This window comes from Papio anubis, chromosome 8 (assembly GCF_008728515.1).
Source record: "Papio anubis isolate 15944 chromosome 8, Panubis1.0, whole genome shotgun sequence".
Taxonomy (NCBI): domain Eukaryota; kingdom Metazoa; phylum Chordata; class Mammalia; order Primates; family Cercopithecidae; genus Papio; species Papio anubis.
Genome location: NC_044983.1, coordinates 55,957,128 through 55,983,395, shown reverse-complemented (window position 1 = coordinate 55,983,395; position 26,268 = coordinate 55,957,128). Strand labels below are relative to the sequence as shown.

Genomic DNA, 26,268 nt, shown 5'->3' with positions numbered 1-26,268 from the left:
TCTTCATGCTCCCTATGGAATCGAAGGGGCTGTTTCCCTAAAGTCCAGGTTGCCGTAGGGCCACAGCATGGTTATGTTTGAAAATAACTTCAAATGATTGGGGACATTTGTTGTAGGTTTTCAATGATTGGGAACATTTGTTGTAGATTTTCTTCTATGCCCATCGCTGTGGTTTGAATGTGTCCCCTCCAAAATTCAGGTGCTGCCAATGTGATGTATTAAGAGGTAGGACCTTTAAGAGGTGTTTAGACCATGAGGGCCCTTCCGTTGTTAATGGATTAAGACCCTTAAGAAAGAGGCTTCACACAGCATTTTCTTGTTGGTTCGCTTGTCCTTCTGCCTTCTGCTACATGAGGACGTATCAAGAATGCCTTCACCAAATGCCAAATGTCTTGATCTTGGGCTTCCAGCCTCCAGAACTGTGAGAAAATACATTTCTGTTCTTTATGTATTATCCAGTCTCAGGTATTCTGTTATAGCAGCACAAAACAGATGAAGACATCCATGGTTCTCAGACTTGAGCATGTGTCAGATCTCCTGGAAGGCTTGTTAAAGCACACCTTGCTCAGTTCCACCCCTATGTTGCTGATTCAGTAGGTCTGGGGTAGTTGCTGACAACTTACACTTTTATTCTGGGAGGATACTTTGAGAACCACTGTTACATATGTACCTGCATTTGTCTCTACATGTAACTGAGATCAGCGCTCTAACCGGAGAAGGCTTGAGGTCCTGAAGGCTAGTGTGAAGGGCAGTGCTAGGCCAGCCCTGTCCAGTGGGAACATGATGTGAGCTACATATTAAACTTTCTAGTAGCCATGGTTAAAAAAAAAAAAAAAAGTCAAAAGAAACAGGTGAAATTAAGAAATTAATTCAAATAGTGTATGTAACCAAACACTTGCAAAATACTATCATTTCAGTATGTAGTCAAGATAAGAAGTCATTGTTGAGATTTCTCCCATTCTTATTTTCATACTGAGTCTTTGGCTTGCAGTGTGTATTCTGCACTTCCAGCACATCTCAGATTGGACAAACCACATTTCAAGTGCTTGGTGGCCATGTGGACCAGGTGGCTGCCATCCTGGACAGTGCAAATCAAGGGTCTTCTCTCTGGGGAGACACTTTCTTCACTTTCTTAAAATGTGTCATTTTTAATTGCTTGTAGATATTTTTATATGTATTTTCTCAGTGTCTTAAGTGATAGACAGCACTTTCCCTGTGGTTGTGACCTCTCTAATCTATAATTCTTGAGTATGTTTAAATCTGTGTGGCTCAGAAACTCTCTTGACAGTGGTCGAGGCTGGGGCTCCTTTAGGCTAGGGATGGCATCAGGATGGTTGACGTTGGTGTTACCAGGGAGTGAATGTTCTTCCTATTCTCTTACTCAAAAAAATTGAAAAGATCTATTAAGGAGTCATGACAGAGTGAGAGATGGTTTATGAATGAGAGGTTGGTAAGGAAGAGGGAGCATTGATTTTAGATGGAACATTTTATAATGGAGTAGAAGAGAAACGAGGCAAAACCAAGGCTGCAGTACGTGAAAGGTGGAGAGTCCTCTCTCTATGTTTGTCTGTATCTGTCTTTGTATACATATATGGACTGTTTAAGTACAATTTGCTTTTGACTTTTTAATTTGATTAGTACCATGTGGAATTATGTTATTCTGACTCTTGTATTGTTATTGATAATAAAAGAAAATGAGAGCACTAACTTTGATAAAGAACCATTTTATCAAGGTCGTAAAATATCTGTCACCTCCCAAAGTTTCCTCCCATGTCCTTTGTTGTTACAATATTTTGCTGGGTCAGAACACTTAACATAAGAGCTACCATCTTAGCAATTTGAAGTATACAATGCAGTATTGTTAACTATAAGCACTGTGCTGTATAGGAGACCTCGAGGACTTACTTATCTTGCACAACTGAGACTTTGTACCCTGTAACTATTATATCCCCATTTCTGCTTCCTGCCAGCTGCTATTGGCCAATGGCAGCTGCCATTCTTCTCTCTGCTTCTAAGAGTTTGATCGTTTTAGATTCCACATATAAGTGAGTTCATACAATACTTGTGTTTCCATGTCTGGCTGATTTCCACTTCTGGATACAGATTGAAAGGAATAGAAGTCAGTATCTTGAAGAGATATCTGCACTCCCGTGTTCATGACAGCCAAGACAGGGAAACCACATGAATGTCCATAGATGGTTTAATGGATAGAGCATGCTGACTTTTACGTGTTGTATTTCTCTTTTAACATGATGACACATGAAATGCAAGTCAAAATAAATCTATTACAACTTGGTAACTCCTGAAAGTTAACTAGCACTAAACCACAAACCCTGGAAATCAGCTCTTTGAATCCATTAATAAAGAAGCAATTTTAAAGCTGAACTTTTAGTGGATAATTTGGTTTGTGAGGCAGTGAAGATTGGAATAAACGTCTTAGACCAATTGGAGTGCATCTGTAGTTCAAAGAACAGTGGCTGTTGAATCTAATACCTTTAGAAGATGGGGACTTCTCCGTGAAATGTTCAATGTGGGTGCCCCACATTCAGTTTTCTCTTAAATTGGTTAAAAACAAATACCATGTTTAAGTAGAGTAGCATTAAAAATACATGCAGTCATACATTCAGATATATGTGATAATAATGGTCTCTGGAAGGCCCTGACATTTGAGTTTCATTAAAGATTTCTGTCCCAAAATATTATTCTATTATTCTGTTCATTTGTCACAATCTCTCATTTCAGTGTGGCTGATTCAGTATGCACTTGAAACCATTTGAAATGACTAAAGGGTTTTGGGGGTGGTTGCTTTAGAAAAATTGGCATTTCAGTAAGACATATTTTCCCCTCCATCTCTGTTGATGTTTGAAGTCTTCAAAGTGTTGCTGTGATCAGAGAAAAACATTTCTTGTGAAATAGTTTTCTCTGAGAGTACAGTGATTTGAGACTGGCTGGCTGTTGATCCAGATCATCTCTTCTGGAGGAAGTTGTTTTCACAGAATGTGCTTCAGGGTGAGGCCTGGGGCTTGAAAGATTTTTCTCCAGTTCAGAATACATAAATATAAAATTAACCCAGCTTTCAAATAATCTTCAAAGTCAATAAAAAATGGAGTCTTTCATATGTTGAGGCAGTAAAGTTCCTAGCCCACATTGCTCCTCAGTGACCTGTGCATGCTTCATAGGTTCAGGTTGCAGGTATTAAGTATGATTACATGGAAAGTGAGTGCTAGGAGAGACGACTTTAAATTTCCTCAGTGAATGATTGGTTTATTATAAATACTTTCTGCATATAAAACTATAGCTAAATATTTATCTCAAAATGCTAAAGGTTTCACTTCAAAAGAAGTTGTGCAATAGAAGTGCTAGTATTTGTCAGACACTTCCTATGTGCTTGGAACTATGCTGAGTGATTTTCATGAATGTTCTTTCTTATTTCCTAAGCTATCCTTGTGAATACTGTTATTATCTCTGTTATACACATGTGGAAACTGAGGCTTGAGGAGGTGCAGTCATTTGATCATTTGGGTCTTAGGTGGCAGAGCAGTACAAGAATTGGCCTTTGGGTGCAGAGTTCACTGCCCTCACTGTCATATTCTTCTTTTTGAAAAAGCATAAGATTCTCTCACTGACCAGGTTCCTTTTCACTCTCTACTTAGGGAAAACTTCAAGGTGAAAGCAAATATTAAGGGATTATCATGCAGCTTCGTCTCTAGAAGTTTTTCAGATGCAACAAGCAATAGATGCTACTTGTATTTTCATTCTAATACCTGAAGAAGATCTAGCGAAAAACCATCAAGTAGACTAAACAGCTGATTGCTTATCTGACTGCCTCCTCTATGTAAATACAACATATAGGTATAATAAAAAACTAAACAGGACAATCCCAGTTGGGTCAGACTTAATCTCATTAAGGGAAATCAGTCATACATTCAGCGACGTGGAAAAATAAGACATTCGAAGTGCATGTAAGTACAGAGAAAAAGAAAGAACAAAAACCTACAGAAAAGAAGCTGACCATCCTGGCTAACACGGTGAAACCCGTCTCTAGTAAAAATACAAAAAATTAGCTGGGCGCGGTGGCGGGCGCCTGTAGTCCCAGCTACTCGGGAGGCTGAGGCAGGAGAATGGCGTCGGCCCGGGAGGTGGAGCTTGCAGTGAGCCGAGATCGCGCCACTGCACTCCAGCCTGGGCGACAGAGCAAGACTCCGTCTCAAAAAAAAAAAAAAAAAAAAAAAAAGAGGCTGGATTTCTGACCTGGATTCTAATCGAACTAGCCATTTAATTTTTCTACAACTCTATATATGAGTTATTGAGTTAAAATGTTGTGTGATTCAACTCTTGGAGTCAGGGAGCCTCTCCTGAGGAAAATGCACATGTAACAATTTGCATATCATTCAGGGCTTTCATGGGCCCCCTAAAGTCTCTAGGTGTCTCTTGACTTTTGTTGAAACCCCTGAATTAGTTGCTCTCTTGCGTTTCATTTCTCTTCATGAATGGCAGAATTCTGTAGCTATGTCATATTAAGGATCTTCGTAGATATAATCCCTTGATACACAGATGGTGAACTTTTGGTGTATTGATGCTGCCCAGATCACATATGCTCAATACCCTGGGGGGTATGAAGGAGATAGATTATACTGAATTGACTAGAATTCCTAAAGAGATGGCTGTGGAGCTGAGAAAAGAGCAGGTAGACTTGGAATCGTCAGACTTACCCACTAGCTAATCTGGTAATTTTCAAAACTGTTCCAGCCTCAATTTCCCCTTCTGTGTACGGAATGAAGAATGTGTCGTGACTCTCTGGCACTTAAGTGAATTAACAGTGAACCCTGTAGTTAAATAGATAAATGGAAATAAGCCTGGGGAACGCTCATCACTTTTGCTTGTTGCTTAAACATTAATATTTCCCAGAGAGTCATGTCTGGCAGGCTCTGGGTTCTTAGAGAAACTGTAGGGCGGCTGATGGGCAAGGTCCCTGAGGACTCTGAGAACCTCTTCACTTACAGTGGGGAAGCCATGGGACCTGGAGAGCCCACCCAAGAAAGGGAAATGAACTTGAAAATCAATATTGTGAAGACAGGAAGTTGGGCTCAGGCTTTTAGAAAATCATTTCTTGGACCTGTGCTCTCCAGAGGGCTAGAAAAGTGGCAAAAAAGTCTTTTGATGAAAGGAAACCTCGAATCCATCTGATAAATCTAAGATCTAATCAGTGTTTACATACAGTAACATAATACTTTATTAATTAAAATGTACTTGGAAAGCATTTAAGAGCACATTCATTTGTTCACTCTTTCTTATTATGCTATGGATAGGCATAAAGCCTTTCTGGGAGAGGTATGTATCATTGTTTTTTTGAGATGGAGTCTGGCTCTATTGCTCAGGCTGGAGTGCAATGGTGTATTCTCGGCTTACTGCAACCTCTCCCTCATGGGTCAAAGTGATTCTTCTACCTCAACCTCCTGAGTAGCTGGGATTACAGGCACGCACCACCTTGCCCAGCTAATTTTTGTATTTTTAGTAGAGACAGGGTTTCACCATGTTGGTCAGGCTGGTCTTGAACTCTTGACTTCGTGATCCACCCACCTCAGCCACCCAAAGTGATGGGATTACAGGTGTGAGCCACTGCACCCAGCCTGTATCATTTTTACATTAACAAATGGAGCAGATTTCTGTGTCTATTTGAGTTGTTCAGAGACCTTGATGTGTCTACTTCTGTTGCCATCTCTTGAAAGGGTCCTGTCTAATGTCTTAGGTCTGGAAGAATTAAGTCTGTTTTTTTTTTCTTTTGGAAGCTTAATTTTAATTTTCTCTTTAATAATTGTTGTAATTTATGCATATGTTATGCATGCCATTTATGAAACTCCAATCTTGTTCATGTCTGATAATTGATTAATCTATTTTCTTCTGCTTTTATTTTCAGATAGAAGAATTTCGAAGGCTGAGGACGCATGTTAAAGGGGCAGAACTTGTGGAAGGCTGTGATGGGATTTTGGGAGACAACTTTCGGCCCACTCAGCCTCTTAGTGACAGAGTCATTAGAGCTGCATTTCAGTAGCCAAAGAGGACAGGAACAAGTCTATCTTCATGAGGGTATGTCCAGATTAAGTAAGGAAAATGAGGTGCACAGCTACTTAAACCTAGCATACCAAAGGTACACTTACAGTGATCCTGGTAATTTAGTAATAAAAGCATATATACTTCATCTTGATAAAATTTATGACACATTCTTGAGCTCTGTTAATTACAGGTCAAGTAGTTATTTTAATCTTTTGCAGTATTGAAGAAAAACTATGATTATATTTTCCTATCAGAGTAGCCTTTAATTCCAAGTTTTGGTGGCTTTCATAAGGAAAGACACCCTGAGGCCCAGAAAAAGTGACATGCATACCTCTTTAGTAACTTACCATGTTGTCCCCTTGAAGCAGCACGAGTCATGTCCCAGTGACCAAGGAGCACACAGGAGGGGGCTTGGGGAACATGTGAGCCTCAGTGTGGATCCTACTTGTCTCCTGCACAATTGATCCTCTTGTTTCTCAGGGTAGGGAGCATATCTGGTGTGCATTGAAATACTTCTTCTATGGAAGTGCTTTTTATTTGATAAATTGAGAAGCAGTTATTAATTATCTGAATATGGTACACTGTTGGTTGAAACATTATGTATTTTAATATACTGAATTCAATGTATGTATTCCTTACTCTTAAGGAACTAACAAAATAAAATATCACAAACGTGTAAGAGATAAAATATAAAAAAAGACTATATATTGGATTATTTCTTTACCTTGTAAATTAACTAAGAGTGTATAGGTCATTGTACGTCACTGGCAAACCATAGCTTCCTAAGGGGAAAGCATCTGTTGGAATGGAACCTAGGGAAGCAGCGAAATCTCATCTCTATAAACAATTTAAAAATTAGCTGGGTATGGTAGCATACACCTGTAGTCCCAGCTACTCAGGAGGCTGAGGTGAGAGGATCACTTGAGCCTGGCAGGTGGAGGCTGCAGTCAGCTGAGATCGCACCACTGCACTCCGGCCTGTGTGACAGAGTGAGACCATGTCTCAAACAACATAAAACAAAACAAAAAAACAAAGAAGTCTGTCAGGTAGCCGAGGTGACAGATGCGGAGGCTTGGACACTAGAATAGAAACAGTGGAGGTGGAGAGAAGTTAATGTACGTGAAATAGAAATCACAGGTTCTAGCTCATGATGAATTGGATGAGGGGTGGAAGGAGATGGAAGTGTCAAAGATAACTTCTGGGGTTTTACACTTTGGAAACCCTGGATGGAGTGTCACTGAGTGGCAGTGGGAAAGCTGCGGGGAGGCCCTGTTTGGTTGAAGATGAAGAGTTGAGTTGCAGCACAGTGAGTGAGAGATGCCTGTCAGCCAAACTGCAATGGTGGACTCTGGTCGTGAAGATCATTAGAATTTCCAGAGTAGAGAACAGAAAACAAGTCTGGGTTGAAATAGGGAAGTATTGGGTGTAGACATTGTATATGTTCATATAATGCTCTGATGGATCTAATGGAGTTACTTAATTAAGTGTGTATAAAATCTTGTGGGAGGCTTTACAGGCAAGTTAGCCAAGACACAGAGAAGTTAGGCTACGGCCCAAAGTAATACAGTTATTGAGCAGTGGAGCCAAAGCAGATCCAGGTAGCTTGACTGGCAGACCCCTTTTTCTTCACCACGACATGGGCAGAGGTTGAAGAGTTCTGCCACACTGGCGTTCGAGTGGCACATCAAGGAGGGATTCTGTTGCAGCAGGCTGAAGGACATAGGAAGGGAGGAGCTGGAGACTCCAGGTCGCAGCCACCTTGGTGGGCTGGGCTGGGGTGGGGCAGGAGGCCACAGCAACAGAGAGGGGGTGGGATTGAGGAAATCTTTTTTTTTTTTTTCTTTTTTAAACAAAAGAAATAGAACTTGTCTATATACTGGGGGATGGAAAAGGAGCAAGCAGATGGAGAGAGGCTGAAGGTGCTGCTTTTGGGAGGAGCTGGAGCAGTGAAGTCTGGAAAGTGGAAAGGGATGAAATCCTAAACACACAGGGAGCCTGGCTTTTGCTGAGAGGATGGGCACTCTCTGTGCTGGAATGGGAAGGAAGAAAGAAGGAGGTGGTAGTTTAGAGCTGCTGTGTACCCATGACTTGCTCTTATCATTTAATGATGAATGGGGCAGGAGCTAGGAGCAGGAGAACAGCAGGGAAGATAGGATAGGAGCAGAGGAAAAGGGAAGGATGTGTTCATAGGAGAGGCCAAGAGGCAGCGGGGGTGGGATGAGGGTTGCAAAGCGTGAATGTATGCATTTATCCAGTCTAGGTTTAGTTAGTATACTCCCTGTGAATGTGAATAACTGTAAATGATACTTTTAATGAGGGGAGATTATTCCCTTGAATGTTTGGTTTGTATCTGGTCCTAGACCAGAGTTGCCATTCTCTAAATATCTAAATGACTATTATTATTTTCTGTCTCTGTTTTACACACACACACACACACACACACACACACACACACACACACACAGAGAGAGAGAGAGAGAGAGAGAGAGAGAAACGTTGTTTATGAGATTTTGTATATTTCACATACTTTGTATTCTTTATATGATAGATGAATAATGTGTAGTTTTTCAAAGTTTTGAGTTAATTACAATTTAGGTACTATTTCTGATAGGAAGATGGATTTGTATTCTTATCTTGGTGGCTGAGATTACTTAAAGGGCATAATTTGCTCCCAAATTCCCAAGAATAGTACAGGAATTCTATGGTGACTCTAATTCTGATTTCATTTTTTTATGAAAACATTTTTTATCCTTTTATCTTGAAATGTGTAATACAAATCTAGTCAGAGTTCTATATAAAAATTATATTGGGAATCAGACTTATGTGTGTGTACTTTTTATTTGATATTTAATAATGCCCTAAGGCAGGTAATTCAAATTTTTATTAAAGTGAAATGATTTGACAGTCACACTTTGAATTTAATGCATGAATGTTTCATTTAAGCTCTTGGAACTGAAAAGGAAAAGACATTTCTCTGGTAGTTGTTCTCTAAAAAATGTTTAAAATAATTCAGATTTATTTTAGCTATGTTTTACTGAAATAACTTTAGTTTTTAGACTTAAAATGACAGATTTAAAAAAAAAATGGCATGTCTGGGCACCTGGAAGACTTTGATAACCAAGCTTTATTATTCCCATGAGTAATCTGTGACTTTTTATATTACCATTTAAGAAGTATGAACTATGATTTTGTATTATACTTATTTAAAGAATTAGTATGTAATTCATCCAGGTGCTGGAAAATCTTTGGTTCAGCAGTGCTAGTTCAGATTTATGGGGGCCTATTGATTTTAAATGATCCTTTACCCATTGAATTTTCTATATGATGCAGGAGAACTAAATGTATTTTAATAACAATGAACAAATGATATAACAAGTTTAAGGTCCAGTTTACTTGTTACTTTTGCTATCATGACATTGGTAGTAATCTTCCAACAAAATGATTATTTGATTATTTACCTTTTTATTTCATTAAGCGTTCGCCCATTTTTAAAAGACTATTCTGACTGCTCAAAGACTGCCTCGCTTGTGACCTAAATATTGTTAAGCTGTATACATGTTTATAGTAACTATAATGAATTATAATTATTTTCTGTAAAAAGCAATGCCACATGGCTCTTTAAATAGTTTCTCTTTTTTCCCCCTTAAAGGCGGAAAAATAAGAATTCCCTAAATAGGTTAAAAAAGAAACAAAGCCAGAAAAATGGGGTTATTCAGCAAGCATCTCCAAATAGTCCCATTGTCAAACTTGCCCTTATTTTTCTTTTGGAATCTTTGAAGTTATCCTTGACTATTGAACTCTTCCCTACTTGTACTTTTGCAGTTAATAATATTGTCTTCTTAGCTTTAGTAAAGCTATAGCAAGCATCAATTTTATGTCAGTCTTCTTTGATAACCTAAAAGGGTTATAGGTTAGAAAAGGATAAGGCGTTATAGAGAAGGGTGTGCCTGTGTGGGGAAAGTGAGAATGTTCACTCTGAATGACCAAGTAGGTGAATGCTATTATCCTTCGAGATTAAAGGAAAGCTCAAAGTCATATTTTCAGTCAGTGGAACTTGGACTCTCCTCACTCTGATAATTTAACATGGTACACAGCATTAGGGTGAGAATTGAAGGCTCTGTAGATATAGCTGTTTTCTATTTATTATATCTCATAGAATTTCCTGCAACTGGAATGGATTTCCTACCTGATCTCAAAATGATTTCAGTAAAATGCTAAAACACCAAGGATGGTCAAAATACCTATTATGTTTTGATTATGTGATATAAAAATTATTAACCCACCAATGAAAAATACAAGAGCTGTAAGAGCTCCTTTCAAGTTTACTAAACAAAGAGAATAATTCTTGCTTTAAAATATGTCTCTTCCATTTTATGTTTTAGAAATGTTAATAATTTATCATGGATGAAAATTTCAGAATGATTTTTTTTCCTCCCACTGTGAATTAAAACAAAATTGTGTTTGGGAGGAAGAATGTTTTACAGTCATGGGCCAACTTGTATGCTGAATGTTAATATGTTCTGACACCCTCAATATAGTAGATTTCATGATTTTAAACCTAAAGAATATATTTTTCCGTAAGGAAATCACTGTAACCATTTCGTCATCTAAACATGTTCTTTCATGCCTTTTACCTCATGGATGCTCAAAAGGTAGAAGCAGACATAAAAAAAAATTGTTTTTATGTATCAGCAAACGGCTTTGAATTAGCTAAGGAAAGAATTTATTTCTAGAGGCTACAAGAAAGACCTTTCCTGTAAGTAGATGGTCTAAATCTTGCAGTGGGTTTTCAAGGAAGACTAAGGCATTAAATACTTGAGGTTCCTCGGTGGTTTAGGGGGACCCTGCCTGGACAGGACTTGGGGAAATGTTCCAACAGACCTCACTAGGGCCGTTCGAGCACTGGATATTATAGTTCCCTGGTTTATGGTGAATATGGTTTCCTATGTCTCTATTAAATTTGTCGTGGAAAAGAGAAACCAGAGGGAACAGGAAGCAGGTAAATGAGGAGGAAAATGAAATGAATGCTTCTTTATGAATGAGGTTTTGTTAGTAAGTCTCCAACTGGAAACATAAAGCTTAAAAATTCATCTGAAGAAATTACTAAAAATGCTAAAAAAACAAGAGCAGAAATCATTGGAAATCACCTATACTTTAATCAGGAGTATAAGGAGATACTTTTTTTAAAAAGCATTGAATAAATTTGATTTTATATTTTCTGTACCTCTTAAAAGAGGGTATTATAGAAGCAATAGTATCAAATAAAACTTTTATGTCAGCATTTTATTATGATTAAAAATCTTAAAAATAGAGGGAAAATAGAATCAAAATAGGATTTATACTGAGATTACCATTTTTTCAATTGGAAAAACTGAGAGCATTGCCTAAAAATCTACCTCAGTCAGATTAAATTAAGGGGTAAAGGAATTGAGCCTCTATTAAAAACTAGATTGTTACTAGGTAGATACAAAGAGTTCATGTTAGACTGTGTAAGAGTAATGACAATCAGGGAAGTTATCCTTTTTCTTTCAGTACAATTTTACCTGACCTTCAGCTTTCTGGTTGTAAGCATCTCATTTTTCTTTTTTGTATCTCTAATCTTAGCACCTTGACAATTTGTTTTAGCTGTCTGCCTTTTTTGGGTCACTCCTAGAAATCTACCAACCTAAAGTCTAGAATATTCTCCTCTCTGTTCTCTATTTAAATGCTATTGATATTTGAAGGACCAGGTTTTACTTCCATGAAGTCTTTTTCCCAAGTAAACTGGCCTTACTAATCTTTCTTTGCTTTCTAAATTTAGTACCACGTTAGTTTAGTTTTTAATTATTGTTTTTTGTTTTCTAATGCACTTAGCAGTGTTTGTTTCACTTACTCCACCAGACTATAAATGTCTATATAGTAGCGTCAAACAAGTTTGTAACATACTGCATTAAGCAGGTTTTCTTCATGCAAGACTTCTGAGAACCTTTAATATGCCAGGGACCTATGTGAATCTCCAAAAGGGTATGGTATAGTATACAGCATTTCACAAATTTATTTAACCAGAGAACAATACGAGACTGCAGAGTATGTTTTGGTAAGTGCTTTGGAATGATCCAAAGCATTCGTTGTGATCTGGGAGGACCTAAAATAGGGAGTATGGTAGAGTCTACAGGTGGGGGCCAGAGCCCATAGATGCCCCAGCCTCTCCTCCACATGCCCTTTAGGGATGGCAGGTTGAATCCTGGATGTGTCCTGAGATCTTATTAAGCTATGTTAGACACAGCATGAAGTAAATTTAAAAATATTTTTTAAATTTTATACTTAAAAGCTAACAAACCCTTCATGGAAACCCTCCAGTAGTAATAATAATTTGTTTGTAATAAATTGTAGTGGTCTGTGCCAAGCACTATGAGAGGTGTTTCATGTATGTCTCATTTCACCTCAGAACAATTCTTCAAGATGGACATTGCTTTTTGAAAATTTTATCAACAAAGAAACTGAGTCGTGGCCGGGTACGGTGGCTCATGCCTGTAATCCCAGAACTTTGGGAGGCCACGGTGGGTGGATCATGAGGTCAGGGGGTTGAGGCCATCCTGGCTAACACAGTGAAACACCGTCTCTGCTAAAAATACAAAAAAAAAAAAAAAAAAAAAATTAGCTGGACATGGTGGTGGGCGCCATTAGTTGCAGCTACTTGGGAGGCTGAGGCAGGAGAATAGCATGAACCCGGGAGGCGGAGCTTGCAGTGATCCGAGATTGTGCCACTGCACTCCAACCTGGGTGACAGAGCAAGACTCCGTCTCAAAAAAATAAAAAATAAAAAATAAAGAAAAATAAATACAACTGATGAAACTGATGGAAACAGTCATTTAAAAATAATGCCCTTAAAATTCAGATATTTATTTTGTTATGTTCGTCAATTCTGATTCTGAACAGCTTTCAGCTTTCAAGGAGATGATTATACTTGCATTAAAGTACAACATGAAATTTTAAACTTCTAGGTTAGGAAATAATGAAGTAAACTTAGTTGACCAATCTAGAGCCTCATCTAGTACCTTACAAATAAATACTTCTCAATTAAATAAAAGTGAACTTCATATTTAGCTTGGAATTATTTGGAAATTATGAAAGTGTGACTGTTTGTATGTTGACTTTTACATATTTTAAGTATTTTATTGTTATATAATGACATGACAAAAGGAATGTTCATTTTTTTCCTCACCAAAAAATGATAAAGTTTTTAAGGGCAGTAACTTTTAAGGGGCATTTTTAGACCTCATTTTACTGGATCTCTTAGCAGCTTCTGAAACTGCCTGCCTTCTTGCCACACTCTTATTTTGGTGTCCATATACCCAGTTTTCTTTCTGTCTGCACCACCTTTCATCCTCTGCATGCTGTACAAATGTTCTTTTAGGAGGCTACTTAATGTTGGAGTCCTCATGGTTCAGCCTTTGGGACTGTCTTTGTAGGTGAACTCATCCATACTCACAGCTTGTCACCACTAACTGCACGTGACTCATTTACATTCCTAGACTAGGTCTCTTAATTAACTTCCAGAATTGAATGCCCAACTGTCTGTAGAACTTTTCTTTTGGATGTGTCAAAGACATCTCAAACTCAACATATACAATATTGAATTTCTGGTCTTCCTTCACAGACCTGCCTCTCTTCCAGTTTTCTTTGAAACCTGAGTCGTGCAGGACACCTCTCTTCTTTACCTTACCCCATATTTCCAATTTATCATGAAGTTCTGCAGATTTGCCTTCTGATAGCTCTCAAAGCCATATATGTGTTTCCACGTTTGTCATCACAACCCGTAAAGTTAGCATCATCTCCTCTTGACTGTTGCAAGAGCATCTCCCCTCTCTTCTAAATAGGACTGTTATGGCAAGATTAAATACAAGATGATAAAATACAAGATTAAGTACATGATAAAATAAAAAATATAAAATAGTAATAAAATAAAAGACAGGATGACATATAGCACTCAAACTTGCATGCCAGCTCCGGTTGATTGGTACCAGCTGTCTGGAGAGTGTTGAGAAGGATTCTGAATCCACATCTGAGCACAGTGGGAGTGATGAAATTGATGGGGAGGAGTGTGGTGGTCTGTTATTGTCATCCACAAAATAAGGTGGTGGTATTATTGGCATTTGATTTAAATATCTGAGCTAGTTAGTATGAAGTATGTTAAAAATGGGCCCTGGAAAACTGATCTACATTAGATCTACTGATATGTAGCTAGGTGTTACCAATTATCGAGGAAACACAGAAACATGATAAAATTACTGACATCTCCTGATGTACTTTCTTGTTAATATTTTTATCTCATTTATATATAGATTATGGTTCTGATGCTTATTATGGCAAATTGCTTACATACGGCAAAAACTAGAGAATCTAAAATCTCAGCATGGAAATGAAATTACATAAGGGAGAGGAAAGGATTATGGTAGTGTGGAGTAATTTACCCAGACACTCTCATTGGGGGTAGAAGCCATCTCCCAAAGAAGGGAAAGGGTTACATGTTTTCCATTTGGGCTTCTATAGCAAAATACCATAAACTAGCATCTAAGCAACAGACGTTTATTTCTCACAGTTCTAGAGGCTAGGAAGTCCAGGATCAAGGCCCCAGCAGGTTTGGTATCTGGTGAGGGCCCTTTTCTTGTTTTGTAGAATGCTGCCTTCTCACTGTGTCCTCACATGGTAGAAGGGGCCCACTGGTTTCCTGGGTCTCTTCTATAAGGGCAGTAATCCAGTCATGAGGGCTCTGCCCACATGACTGATATAATCACCTCTCTCAGACTCACCCCATCACCTTAGTAGTTAAGATTTCAACATGAGAGTTCAGGTTAGAGAAGAAACCATGTAAGAGAAAAGTAAACACTGACAACTCAGAAGGGTGAGAAACATGCTATTTAAAAATATTTTTAACAAGAATATACTAGAAACAAGAATTTTCATTTTAACTAAAGGTCTTTGAGATATTTTTATGTTGGTACATATAGATTGGCCTCATCCTTTGGGCTACTTCAGTTTTACTTAAACATTGCAGTTAAAACTTGTTTTCATTACATACAAAGCTAAAATAATCTAGATAATGCCCCGTACTAGATAATGCCCAGATTATCTAAAATAGTCTAGATAATGCCCAGAATCTGAAATATGTGTTGGATAATGTGGAGATTTCTCCAATCAAGAAGTTTGCCACCAGGTAACACCAGGTAATAAATTAATTGTTAAAACTATAAAACCACATTGGTTTCAGATGGGTCTGTTCTCCATTTCAGTGCTTCTTTTTACCCTTCAGAATCTCTGAGTTCTTACTGCTTTTATTGCTCTGAATTCTTAATGGTCATTCTTTTATGAGTTTTATTAGGAACTCATAAATGTCTTTAGGGCTTGTCCAGAGAATGTATTTTCAGAGACATCTTAGGAGCATGGAGTGGAATTGTATCTCAAGAAGTTCCTTAATCTAGTTTTTGCCTGAAGAGGTCTTCAACTAAATTATTCCAGATGGTTGCTCCGCATACCTAGAAAAAAAAAGAAAACTGAAGCAATAAACCTTTGTTGTCTGATAATATCTCCTTCAGCATTTACTCCTGCCTAATGCCCAAAGGGAAAAAAAATCTTTTATGAGATATTCTACCTGTAAAGTGTTAACTGAGTTGGAATACTATTTTGTTGGTAATATTTTTAGTTTTTTGTAAATAAACATTTTTTTCATGAATATAACTGGATTTATTTGAAGCATTCCAAGATTTTTGTTTTCCTTCTGTTAGCAGCCTGTGAAAATTCCTATAACCTTTATGTTGCAGAGAAACTTAGGCAGTTTTTTGCAGATATGAATGTTCATTCGGGTTTTAGTATGGGTACAACCAATGGTTCTCTAATGGCATCTTTTCTTTAAACAATAATTACATTTAGTGGATCTTAGCAATAAAATCACTGTAATGAAGAATAAAGGATGACAAATAAGAATAACAGTGTTATTAATCATCTAAATTAGTTGTGTATGGAACATTCCTGTACCTGAAATATTTCCATAGGAAATAAGGCCAAAACACACATTTACTTATAATTAGATATAATACAAACCTTCTCTCATTATTATAGTTGCCCAAATCCCAATTCAACTTAATTTCATTGACTTTGATTTCTGGACTAAAAACATTAAGCTTGAACTAGTGAAAAATGTATAATATGTGCATTCAATTAAGAAGTAATTAGATAGTCAATCACCCTTACAACTCACCAGAGATTAGAGAAGAGGGAAGAAAAATGTGATTCACTGTAGTGTGTAAAACAGTTTTGCTAATTAGTTTAGTGCTAATTGAGATTGAGAAAGTGTCAAAGTATCCTAACACAGGTTTACTTCTGAATAACTTTAAAAGCTAAGTTTAGTGTTTTAAAATATTACCGACTTCTATGATTTATCCTTGAGTTTTGATCAAAGCTTATTTATTCATTCTAAGTTACACATATTAGTGAGTGATGAAAACAAAAAGAACAAATGCTTTTTTATATTTCAGACATGATGCTGTATTTTGTCTCATTTAATTCTCACAACAATCCTGTGAGGCCCGTATTTTTATTTTCATTTTAGAGATGAAGAAACTGAGGCTGAGAGATGTTGAGTAACTTGCTGAAGGTCACAGCCAGTAAAGTGCAGAGAGAATTCAGACCCAAGTGGGCCCCACTCCCAACGCTGAGCTCTTTTCACTATGCCACATTTCACAACAGCAAAGTGCAGAACATTATGCACTGTGTTTGTCTTTGCCGCCTTATCTCTTGTAGATAAATTCCTAGGAATTACATTCCTCGGAAGAAAGAACACATCTGTTTTCATTTTTTCATAACATATTGCTGAAGTACCCTCTACAAAGGTTGTGCTAATTTGTGCTTGCACTGTTGATTGGGTATTTTATAGAAGGCATTTTTGCCATTTTTTTTTTAACCAGTCGTTCAAAATGCCCTCCATCTCTTTCTCATCTTTTTACTCTTCAGTTTACATTTCCTTCTACCTATTGAAATTGCTGTGGCAAAGGTCACCTTTGATTTCTGTTTGCTTTTTGTTTCCTTGTCTCTGCATATAGCACATGTTCATAGTAGAATATTCAAACAGTACAGAATAAAATGGAGCAGCAGCAAACGTCTCTCAAACTCTCCTCTTAGTGATAGCATCCCCAGCACTGGGGGTTGCAATGGATATGGCGGCCGTGGAGCACAGTGGGGATGGCTCGAGTTCCATTGTGATTCCACCAGTATTTAGTTGTGTGACCTTAAAAACGTTAACTGATAAGTGTCTCTTGTTTCATCACTTAGAAGAAGGCTATAATGGTATTTACCTCATAGGGTGGTTGTGAAGATAACAATGAGATAATGCAATTAAAGTGCTTAACATTTTGTTAAGGATTCAAAATGTTACCTTTATCATTATGATTGTCCACTGACCTCTCTTTATATATGTATCTCATATGGTTATGTAGATATGTAATGTTCCTTGAGATTATACTGTGCATGCTATTTTTCAATCAGCTTGATGATATATCTTTTCATGTCATTGAAGTTATTTTTTAAATGGTTTTACATACATTGCTTTTAAGTATATGCCAAAATTTTATGAGTTGTAATCAATAATACTGTGGTTAACTTACCTATTTCCTTTAAAAAATTCTTAGAAATGATATAACTGGGTCAAAGAGTTTTATTGTAATACATATGCAGATTGCTTTTCCCAAGAGTTCTATGTTTACGTTCCCAGTAACTATGTGTCAGACTATACTTTTCACCTTCATCAGTGTTGAACATTTTAAATTTTTCATCCTTGCCAATCTCATTAAAAATGGCTCCTTACATTATATCATGTCCTGTAAATACTTGGTTCTATTCTTGATTTCCCTATTCTGTTCCATTTATCTGTCTATTCATGTGCATTGACCACAATGTATGTGGCATTAGTATATATTTCAGTGTTTGGCCAGACAAGACCCTCTTTACTAGTATCTTCTGCAGGATTTTTCTGGCTATTTTTACATGTTTAACTTACTCAGATAAACCATAAAATCGTTTTCTCAGAAGGATAGAAATAAAGAGCAAAAGAAAGAGGTTGAGAAAAAGAAAACGAAAGACAAAAATAAAAGAGAAAAAGGAATCCTATTAGGATTTTTAATTTGCATTATATGTATAGAGTGATTAAGGAGAATTAATACCTTATAATATTGAATCTTTATATCAAGGAAAAATGCATAGGTCTATGCTTATTAAAGTTTTTATGTCTGTCATACATTTTATAATTCTCTGTTCTCACAATATTTATCCCAACTTGCATATTTGGGCTCTGGAGTCAGCTGGAGTATGCCTTGATGGGGAACACAACACCTCTATTTGCTGTTCCACAACTTGGGCAAACTATTGATTCTCTTTCAGCCCTAGTTTCCTCAGCTATGAAGTGGATATACTAAGAGTTATAACTTCCCAGGGATGTTGTGAGGATTTCATGAGCTATGGTAAAATGCACATCACAGTGCTTTGTAGAGGATTAGCATTAAATATGAGCAATTACTATTATCATTATAGATTTTGACTAACGATAGATTTTTCCATTTATTTTTCCATTAGTTAATTTTTTTATCGAAAAAACAGTGGATTAGATTTGTCCCTGGCTTGCTTATTAACCTTTATATAGTTTTCAGTAAGATTTCTGCTGATTATTTTCCAGATAGACACTGATAACACCCAATGATGATGAAAGTTTTATCTCCTTCTTTCTGATTTTATTTCATTTCATTATCTAGTGCTCCAGAATAACGTTAAATAATTAACAGTGATATCCGGCACCCTTTTAAAAATGTCTGATGTGCTTGGATTTTTATTTCCAAATCCAGTGGCATGTTTCCCTCTTCTCTTTTGAATCTTCAAAAGTGTTTGACACTCCTGACCTCTTCCTGTTTCTCCTTTCTCTATTTCCTTCTCATGACCTGATGCTGTCTTGGGTGAGAATGTTGAAAAAGAAGGTGTCTATATGCCCTTGCTTGTAATGGAAGGGCATTTATTTTTTAACCTTCTGTTTGGTGTGTGGCAGTATTCTAGGGGCTGAGTGAAAATAACTAGAGATCAGCTTTCCCCTGAAATAGCTCACAGCCTAGTGTCAGGAGTAAATCAGACACACAGCTAACTCCAGGTCAGAGCAGCGTGTGGGAACTGCCTGACGAAGTGTTCCACTAGTGTACAGGAGAAAGAGCCCCTTCTGAAGAGGAAAGTTCTTATTTCTAGCATATTGCTATTTCTTAAACGACTCTACTTCGGAGATTTTACACTGAAAACTGTACTTAAAGAGGGATACTTTAGTTAGTTATCAATGAGCTGAGCCAAAATTACTGGAACTTACATTAGTACTGTGACCTGCAGCAGTCTCTGAGGAGTATGATGTGTGTGTACACGTGATTTTTTTTATTTTTGGTAGCGTTTCAGGAAATTCTCCAGTAGTGATTTGCTTTGCACTCATTCCCTTGGGCCTCTTCATAAAAGATAATTCAAGATTAAGAAAAAGTCATGTGAAAGATGGCATCTGCTATAATTTTATTGAAATAGCTGATGGCTTAGAAGACTCCTTAGGATGTAGCCATACTTTGAGGTCATCATTATGAACAATGATCATAGTATAATAGAAAATTTCTCTTTATGAGTACGCTTCCTTGTTATTGAGACGTAGATAAATGAATATTTGGAGAAAATCTCAAAGGGAGAAGGCCAGCTTTACCTTTATATATACAAAGTATTACTTCTTTAGGTTGTTTTATCAAATAAATTTGTATTCTGATTACTAAGTAATGTAGTTATTGTAGGAACTTTAGAAAGTACACAAAGGCATAAAAATGAACTTCTGTTTCAAATAACGACCATCAATTGAAGATAGGCAATTAATTTTGTTTCCACCACAGACTGCATTAAAATAACAGGAAAGATATTTTTTTTTTTAAGTGCATTGACTCACAAGGATACAGAAAACAAGAGAGGAGACAACAGCCACAATACTTTGGAAGCTGGAAGCAGATGGTCTTGTAACAGATTTAGCAGATGTGAGGAACAAACCCGTTAGCACGATAGAATCTCTCAAATTTCCAGGAATTGGTGGCAACAGATATCATCTGGAAGCTGGAGTAAAAGGCGGCTAAAGTCATCTGTATCGGTTGAAAGCTATTTAAGAAGCACTTTCATCTCTCAGTCCCCTCCAAAGCCTTGGCAGACCAGAGATACTTGTCTTCTGGAGATGATGAAGAGAGAGACTCTATACTAGGGGACACAGACACAATTGAGTGAGTAAATAACATCCTCAGACCTCATGTCATCCTCCCATACACTGGCAGAAAGGCCCCTACTCTCCAGATGAAGCTGGAAGTATCTTCTGGGGAGGGTCTGACCAGCCCAGGTGACTTCTCTGCAGAAGTGGACCAACAGGCTCAGTCGGTAGTGATTGTGTAATAAAGAGACCTCCACTGTGCCCTCAGCCTCCACTCTGGTTTTGTTGTAGTGGTTGTTTGCCAGTCCCAGATATGAACAGTTATAGATATTTGAAGAAGAACTATAAATGAAAGAACCCAAATCAGACAAGAAAGTGAGTTAAAAGACATAAATACTTTGTAAGAAGAGAAAAGCTGTCAAGGAATTGTCACTTGTCTATTTGGAGAGGTAAGGAAAGAAATTGCATCCACAGAAAAAAAAAAACCGGGCACCATTAAGAAAAGGCATATTTAGAAAATAGAGCTTTTGGAAACTGAAACTGAAAACACAAAAACAGAAATGAGAACTTCTACAGAAGAATCAGAAGGCAGAATTGAAAATTCTCAGAAATTAGAGCAAAAGGCAAAAAGATGAAAAATACGGTAATGTAAGCAAATTAGAGGATCAGTCTAAGAGGTCCATCATCCACATAATAAGCTAGAGAGAGAACAGAGAAAGTGAAGGAGAGGGATCAGGCAACAAAATTATCCAAAGCATTTCCCCAGAACTCGTGAGCATAAAGTTACAAATTGAAAGCATCCACTGAATTCCCAGCACAGTAGATCAAAACACACTCACACCAAGACACCATCATTGTGAAAGTTCAGAACATGGAGGGAGAAACTCCAGAATGGCAGAAACCAAAGCAACAGACATGTCAAAATCAAGGAATCTGGAATTTGAATACCAGACTTCTCAAAAGCAACGCTGGAAGCTAAGGCAATGAGCATGACCTTCAGAATTCTGAGAGAAAATTACAGTCCACCAAATTCCTTACCTAGTCAAAGTTTTAACCCAGTGTGTGGTTACAGTAGTCATTTTTAGATATCAAAGCCATCACATATTTATTTCCCGGAAACTACTTGATAATGCCACACCAAAATGGAGTAAGCCAAGGAAAAAAGATGTGGGATCCAGGAAACAGGAGAGCCAGCAAAGGAGAAAAACCAAGGGGATGAATAAATGCCCAGAATAGCAGTGGAATGAGATCATAGGCAAACCAGGCAAGTCAGTCCAGATGTGAGCAGGTGAGAAGGTTCTAGATGAGTTCTTCAGGAATGGTGAAGTTGATACAATGCATGATATATCTTCACTTCTTGAGAGGAGAGTTAGGTAATGGGTAGGTATTTGTGCATTGAATTAGTTATGAGTACATAGAATACATAGGTGGAAAAACCCAAGGTACTTATCACTCCAGAGAAAACAAAATGTTGTGCAGAAAAGAAAAATTAACACATGTAGTTCACCTCTGAATACTTTAACATCATTACAACAATAGAAGTTTGTCTATATAGCCATATTTGGAGGATGGGGTGATGGGAAGATGGGAAAGAAATGGGGTGGGGGGTGTGTGTGTGTGCATGATGTTGACAGGAGGAAAGAGGGTCAAATCTTCATTCTCCATAGGAAAAATTTATGTATAATACTGAAACAGAAAATTGAAAGGTAGCAATACAATCATGCCATTTAGCTCTCTAGTGTTAATCAGCTGAAAGAGTTAAGGAGAAGGAAATTGGTGACACATAGGAGAAGTGACTGATAGCTTCATAACAAACACTTAAAAACTTAAGTGTTTATATGCATGCATAATTTTGATACAAATAAAAATAGCAATTGCTACTGTTATTTTGTTGCACTTTTTATGCATGTACGCACACATTTTCTGAGTGGTTTGGGTCAGGTGTTCGGCTGGAGCTTGGGAATACAGAACAGATGAGACCAAGCATTACTTTATCCTGTGAAAACTTTCTCTAAAACACTGAGAAGTAAATCTCCAACACATGGCATAAAAATGATGGGCCATACTTCACGTTTATGTTGGGGTACAGTATTGTAGTTTAATTTTTAGCTAGTGAGATGGTTTTAAAATCAACCAAAATTATTACTCATGGTACTATGCTCAGCACATGTTATCTGCTGTCATTACAGTCTCACACATTCCCTAAGAAGTAGATATTATCGTGAGTCTCAGGAGGGGCAAGTAAATTGCTTAAAATCTTACAGCAATTGGATAGAAGAGCTGGGATTTGGATTTGGTTCTTCTTCATTCCACATCCATACCCCAGATTGTGATTGATTGAAACATTTTTTCAGTTAATCTGGTATTTGCAGTAAACAAGATCAAGTGTACATTTTTGAGGAAGGTAAAGCTAATATAAAGACCATCTTCAGAGAGCCTTGGCATAGGGAGGTGTCATTTCTTTGAAAAATATGTAAGTAAGAAAAGCTCAATAGCATAGGGTATTGAGTTTCCCCTGTGAGGGAGATTTCAGCTGAGTGAGTGTGCAAATTCACCAGTAGATTCTACACGTAGGTAAATTAGAATTCATTCAGCATCTACCAAGAACCCCCTGAATCATGCCCTGAGAGCTTCAAAAATGAATAGGACACTAACATGTGTGTGCATCTGTTGCACTGTGGATGTATACGAAATGTTAAATTCTGCTTTGGCTTGAGACCTGACCTCGTATGATTAGAATGACTGTGTATTTACCTACCCATCTTTTATTCGTGTTTTGGGCCATGGTAGCTTAATATTTAGAAGGCTGCATATATTCTTTATAATGAAATTTCATAAACTTAGGATACATGCTTCTAGACCAGCCTCTCCCAAATGAGTTCTGCAGTGCACTGGTCCTCCAAAATGTGTGTTAAATCAAGAGGTGACTGTTCATGTATATCTGGAGAACCTGGATGTACTAATATCCTCCTTTTGGAGATTTGCAATTCACATCAGCATATTAGAGCCTCTGAGATGGCTTTGAATTAAAGAACCATATTTTAACAGAGTTGATACAATATTTTTTAACATGGATTTGATACAATATTTTTAAACATGGATTCATTGTAGTTTTTTATGGAACACAGTTTGGGAAACACTGGACCCCAGGTTATTTCCTTTTGCAGAAAATTCATACATTGTGACCTTTAGGCCCCATTGACTCTGATTTGCTGTGATTTTACGGTTTGATAATCAGTTTCATGTCACTTTCTTGAAAAGTGCTAGAAGAGTAGATTTTTAACTATGTGTGGTAATATACACGCTAATTAGCTTGATTTAGCCATTTCACAATGTGTATATATTTTAAAACATTTTGTTGACGTGATAAATATCTACAATTTTATCTGTCAATTTAAAAAGATTAAAAAATTTAAAAAGATTTTATTGTGACTATCATATTTGAAATGTAGTTTGGTCCTGGTAGAGTGGGAGCAGAAAAAAAATAGGTGGTTTGGAAATACATAACCCATCATTATAAATATTTTCTAATAAATTGTTCCAGACATTCTATATATTTATATGTATCTGTTTGTATATGTATGCATATGTAGAAATGTGTGTGTGTGTGTGTATAGATATGTTGTGTGTGTGCAGGTGTGTCCACAGATACATATGTACTATATATGCATAATCCTGAAATACTGCATAGTAATATGATTTATTAAGGAAAGGAGGCTATTTATTTTGCTGTATTATTTTGTTCTTTTTTTCCAAAGGACATTGCCCAGAAGGAGATCATTTAGATTGTTTCCAGTTTCTTTTTGCAGTGAGTGTCCTTACATATAGACTCTTTGTATCCTGACTGGATAATTATATGTCTATTATAAGTTCCTAGAATTCCAAGTCCAAAAGTATATGCATTCTAAATTTTAATAGAGATTTATTACCTACCTTAGGCAACTAATAAGACTGCAAGTTTCCCACTGCCTTTGCTGGCAATGCTAGTTCAACATCGAAAAGTTCAGTATCATTGAACTAAAGTGTTAGCTGATGTTGTTTTCCTATATGAGAAGCACGTTATTTGTTATCTCAAACAAGTACTATTGTCATATATATATATTCTGCATTTCTTATTTATTTAATAGAATTGTAAGTCACTTGGGAATTAGGAATGAAGGGGTCTGTGTGCTCTTGAGTTACCATCCATCTGTGATCATTATATGCAAAATGAATGACAAGAATTTAAAACTTTATTTTTATTTATTATTTGACATGATATACAAATTTTTTGTTTGTAAAATAGTTGAAGCATTATTTATTTTGGATGAAAGTATTTGTTTCTGTGAAATTCTGCATTAATAAGTCTGCCATAGAAATAAATTTTGTGGAAAATTTTGTGGAAAAATTGCAGCGATAACAAATGAGCACGAAGATATGTTTGAAATTTCTACGTTTTCGTATGAAATTTTTAGTTTTTACTGTCTTGTACTGTAAAAAGACTTTCAGTCTGCTGTGGAAGAATATCAGTAACATAATTGATTCTTTTTTTTGCCTAAAGGAGGAAGACAATGGTCCTATAGAGCCCTTGGATGAGAAAAGGAAACTTTTAAGCTGCACCTTCAGTTTATCCTCAAAGCCTGCGTTGTCTTCATCTAATCCAGCTTTGATGGATGTCTGTGATGGTTGCCTGTACACTTGCTGAAATGAAATATTAGAAATGGCTGTATATTCCAAAGAAACCCTATATTATATATCCACGTTACTGCTGCTAGGATTCATATTTGCACGTACTGTTTATTGCTTATGTGTAGAGGGAATGAAACTAGTTTCCAGAGTTGTTATTAATCTGAATATATATCATGTGTTAATATTGAGAAAGGAAAAATACATTCCCAGTGTTAGTAGTTCTTCATTTCCTGTCTCCAACAGAAAATTAACTCATTTTAAAACTAGTGTAATTCTTGATAATAAATTCAGAGTTTTGATTAAGAACAGCAAAGAGCTTCAAAATGCAAAGTGAATGATTAGTAAAATTATGTCTCATTTTATTTTTTCAGCACCCATACCACAATTAACGTTAGGCTGGATTGCCATGGGAAACATTTTTTTGGTGTTAATGCAGCAACATAATACTCACTTTATGTATTACTACATAGTTAAAGGATTTAACTGAATGTATGAATCAAATTATATTTATTTGACCTATTCAAAGCTGTGGTTTATAGGAATTTGAGAAAGGTATAAGAAATAGGATAAAAAGAAGGTCACCACCATGTACCAGGAATAGCTTTACTTTCCATAAATAGAAATATAAATTTAATGGTATCCTATATTACTTTAGTGTTGTATACTTTGTAAGACTTAAAAATATTTTATTCTATTGATTCCACTTCTTTAGTATGTTAAGACATTTCTTTAAAGATGACCAACAATATCCTTATTTTAGGTGCTACTAGCAAATGTAAGCATATACTTAGTTGCAGTTAGATGTGACAGAATGAGATAATTTATGTAAAGTAGTAGAGTGCCTGGCACAAAGCAAATAATAAATGTTATTGTTGTTATAATTGTAAAATGAATGACTTCAAAAACATAGTCCTAGTTTGGAGGGATTTTGTGATGAAGAATATCTAAGTTATAGAAATAGAAGACAGGTGGAATAAGTATATGTTCAGAGTTTTTAGATGTGTTGAGTAGAGATGGTAATAATGGAAGCATTAATTACAAATGAAAATCACACCGGATATCCCTGAAATGGAAGCAAAGAAGGTTCATCGTCTAGTCTTGGGCAGCAAGAGAAAGGACTAAGGCTATGGCAGTGTGAGGAAAAGTCGGGGCTTGGTAAGGGTTGAGATCTGTTGGTAGCCCTGGATCACATGGGGGCAGCACCAGGCAATGCCTCTGAAAGCAGAGCGAGGTCCTGGACTTCCCTTGTGTATAACAGTTCCTAGTGTCCGACAATGAGGAAATGGCAAAGCATGGTTAGAAAACTGTGACAAAAATTTTTA

General features: G+C 36.8%; 1 protein-coding gene across 3 annotated transcripts in view; it reads left to right on the top strand.

Annotated features, from left to right (window-relative positions):
- The window catches only part of CA8 (carbonic anhydrase 8), a 92,673-nt gene extending 66,820 nt beyond the window's left edge, over positions 1–25,853 (top strand). The window contains exons 8-10 of one of the 3 annotated variants that reach the window (XR_650654.3): positions 5,918–6,087; positions 24,037–24,086; positions 24,819–25,853. Coding sequence is in view for 2 of the 3 variants with exons in the window: in XM_003902795.4 (XP_003902844.1) it covers positions 5,918–6,052 (135 nt within the window). In the remaining variant the exon portion in view is untranslated. Of the gene's footprint in view, positions 1–3,653; positions 4,024–5,917; positions 6,088–24,036; positions 24,087–24,818 lie in introns of those variants that run through there. The other 2 variants (XM_003902795.4, XM_009213086.4) reach the window with 2 other exon arrangements.
- The last annotated feature ends 415 nt before the right edge of the window (positions 25,854–26,268 follow it).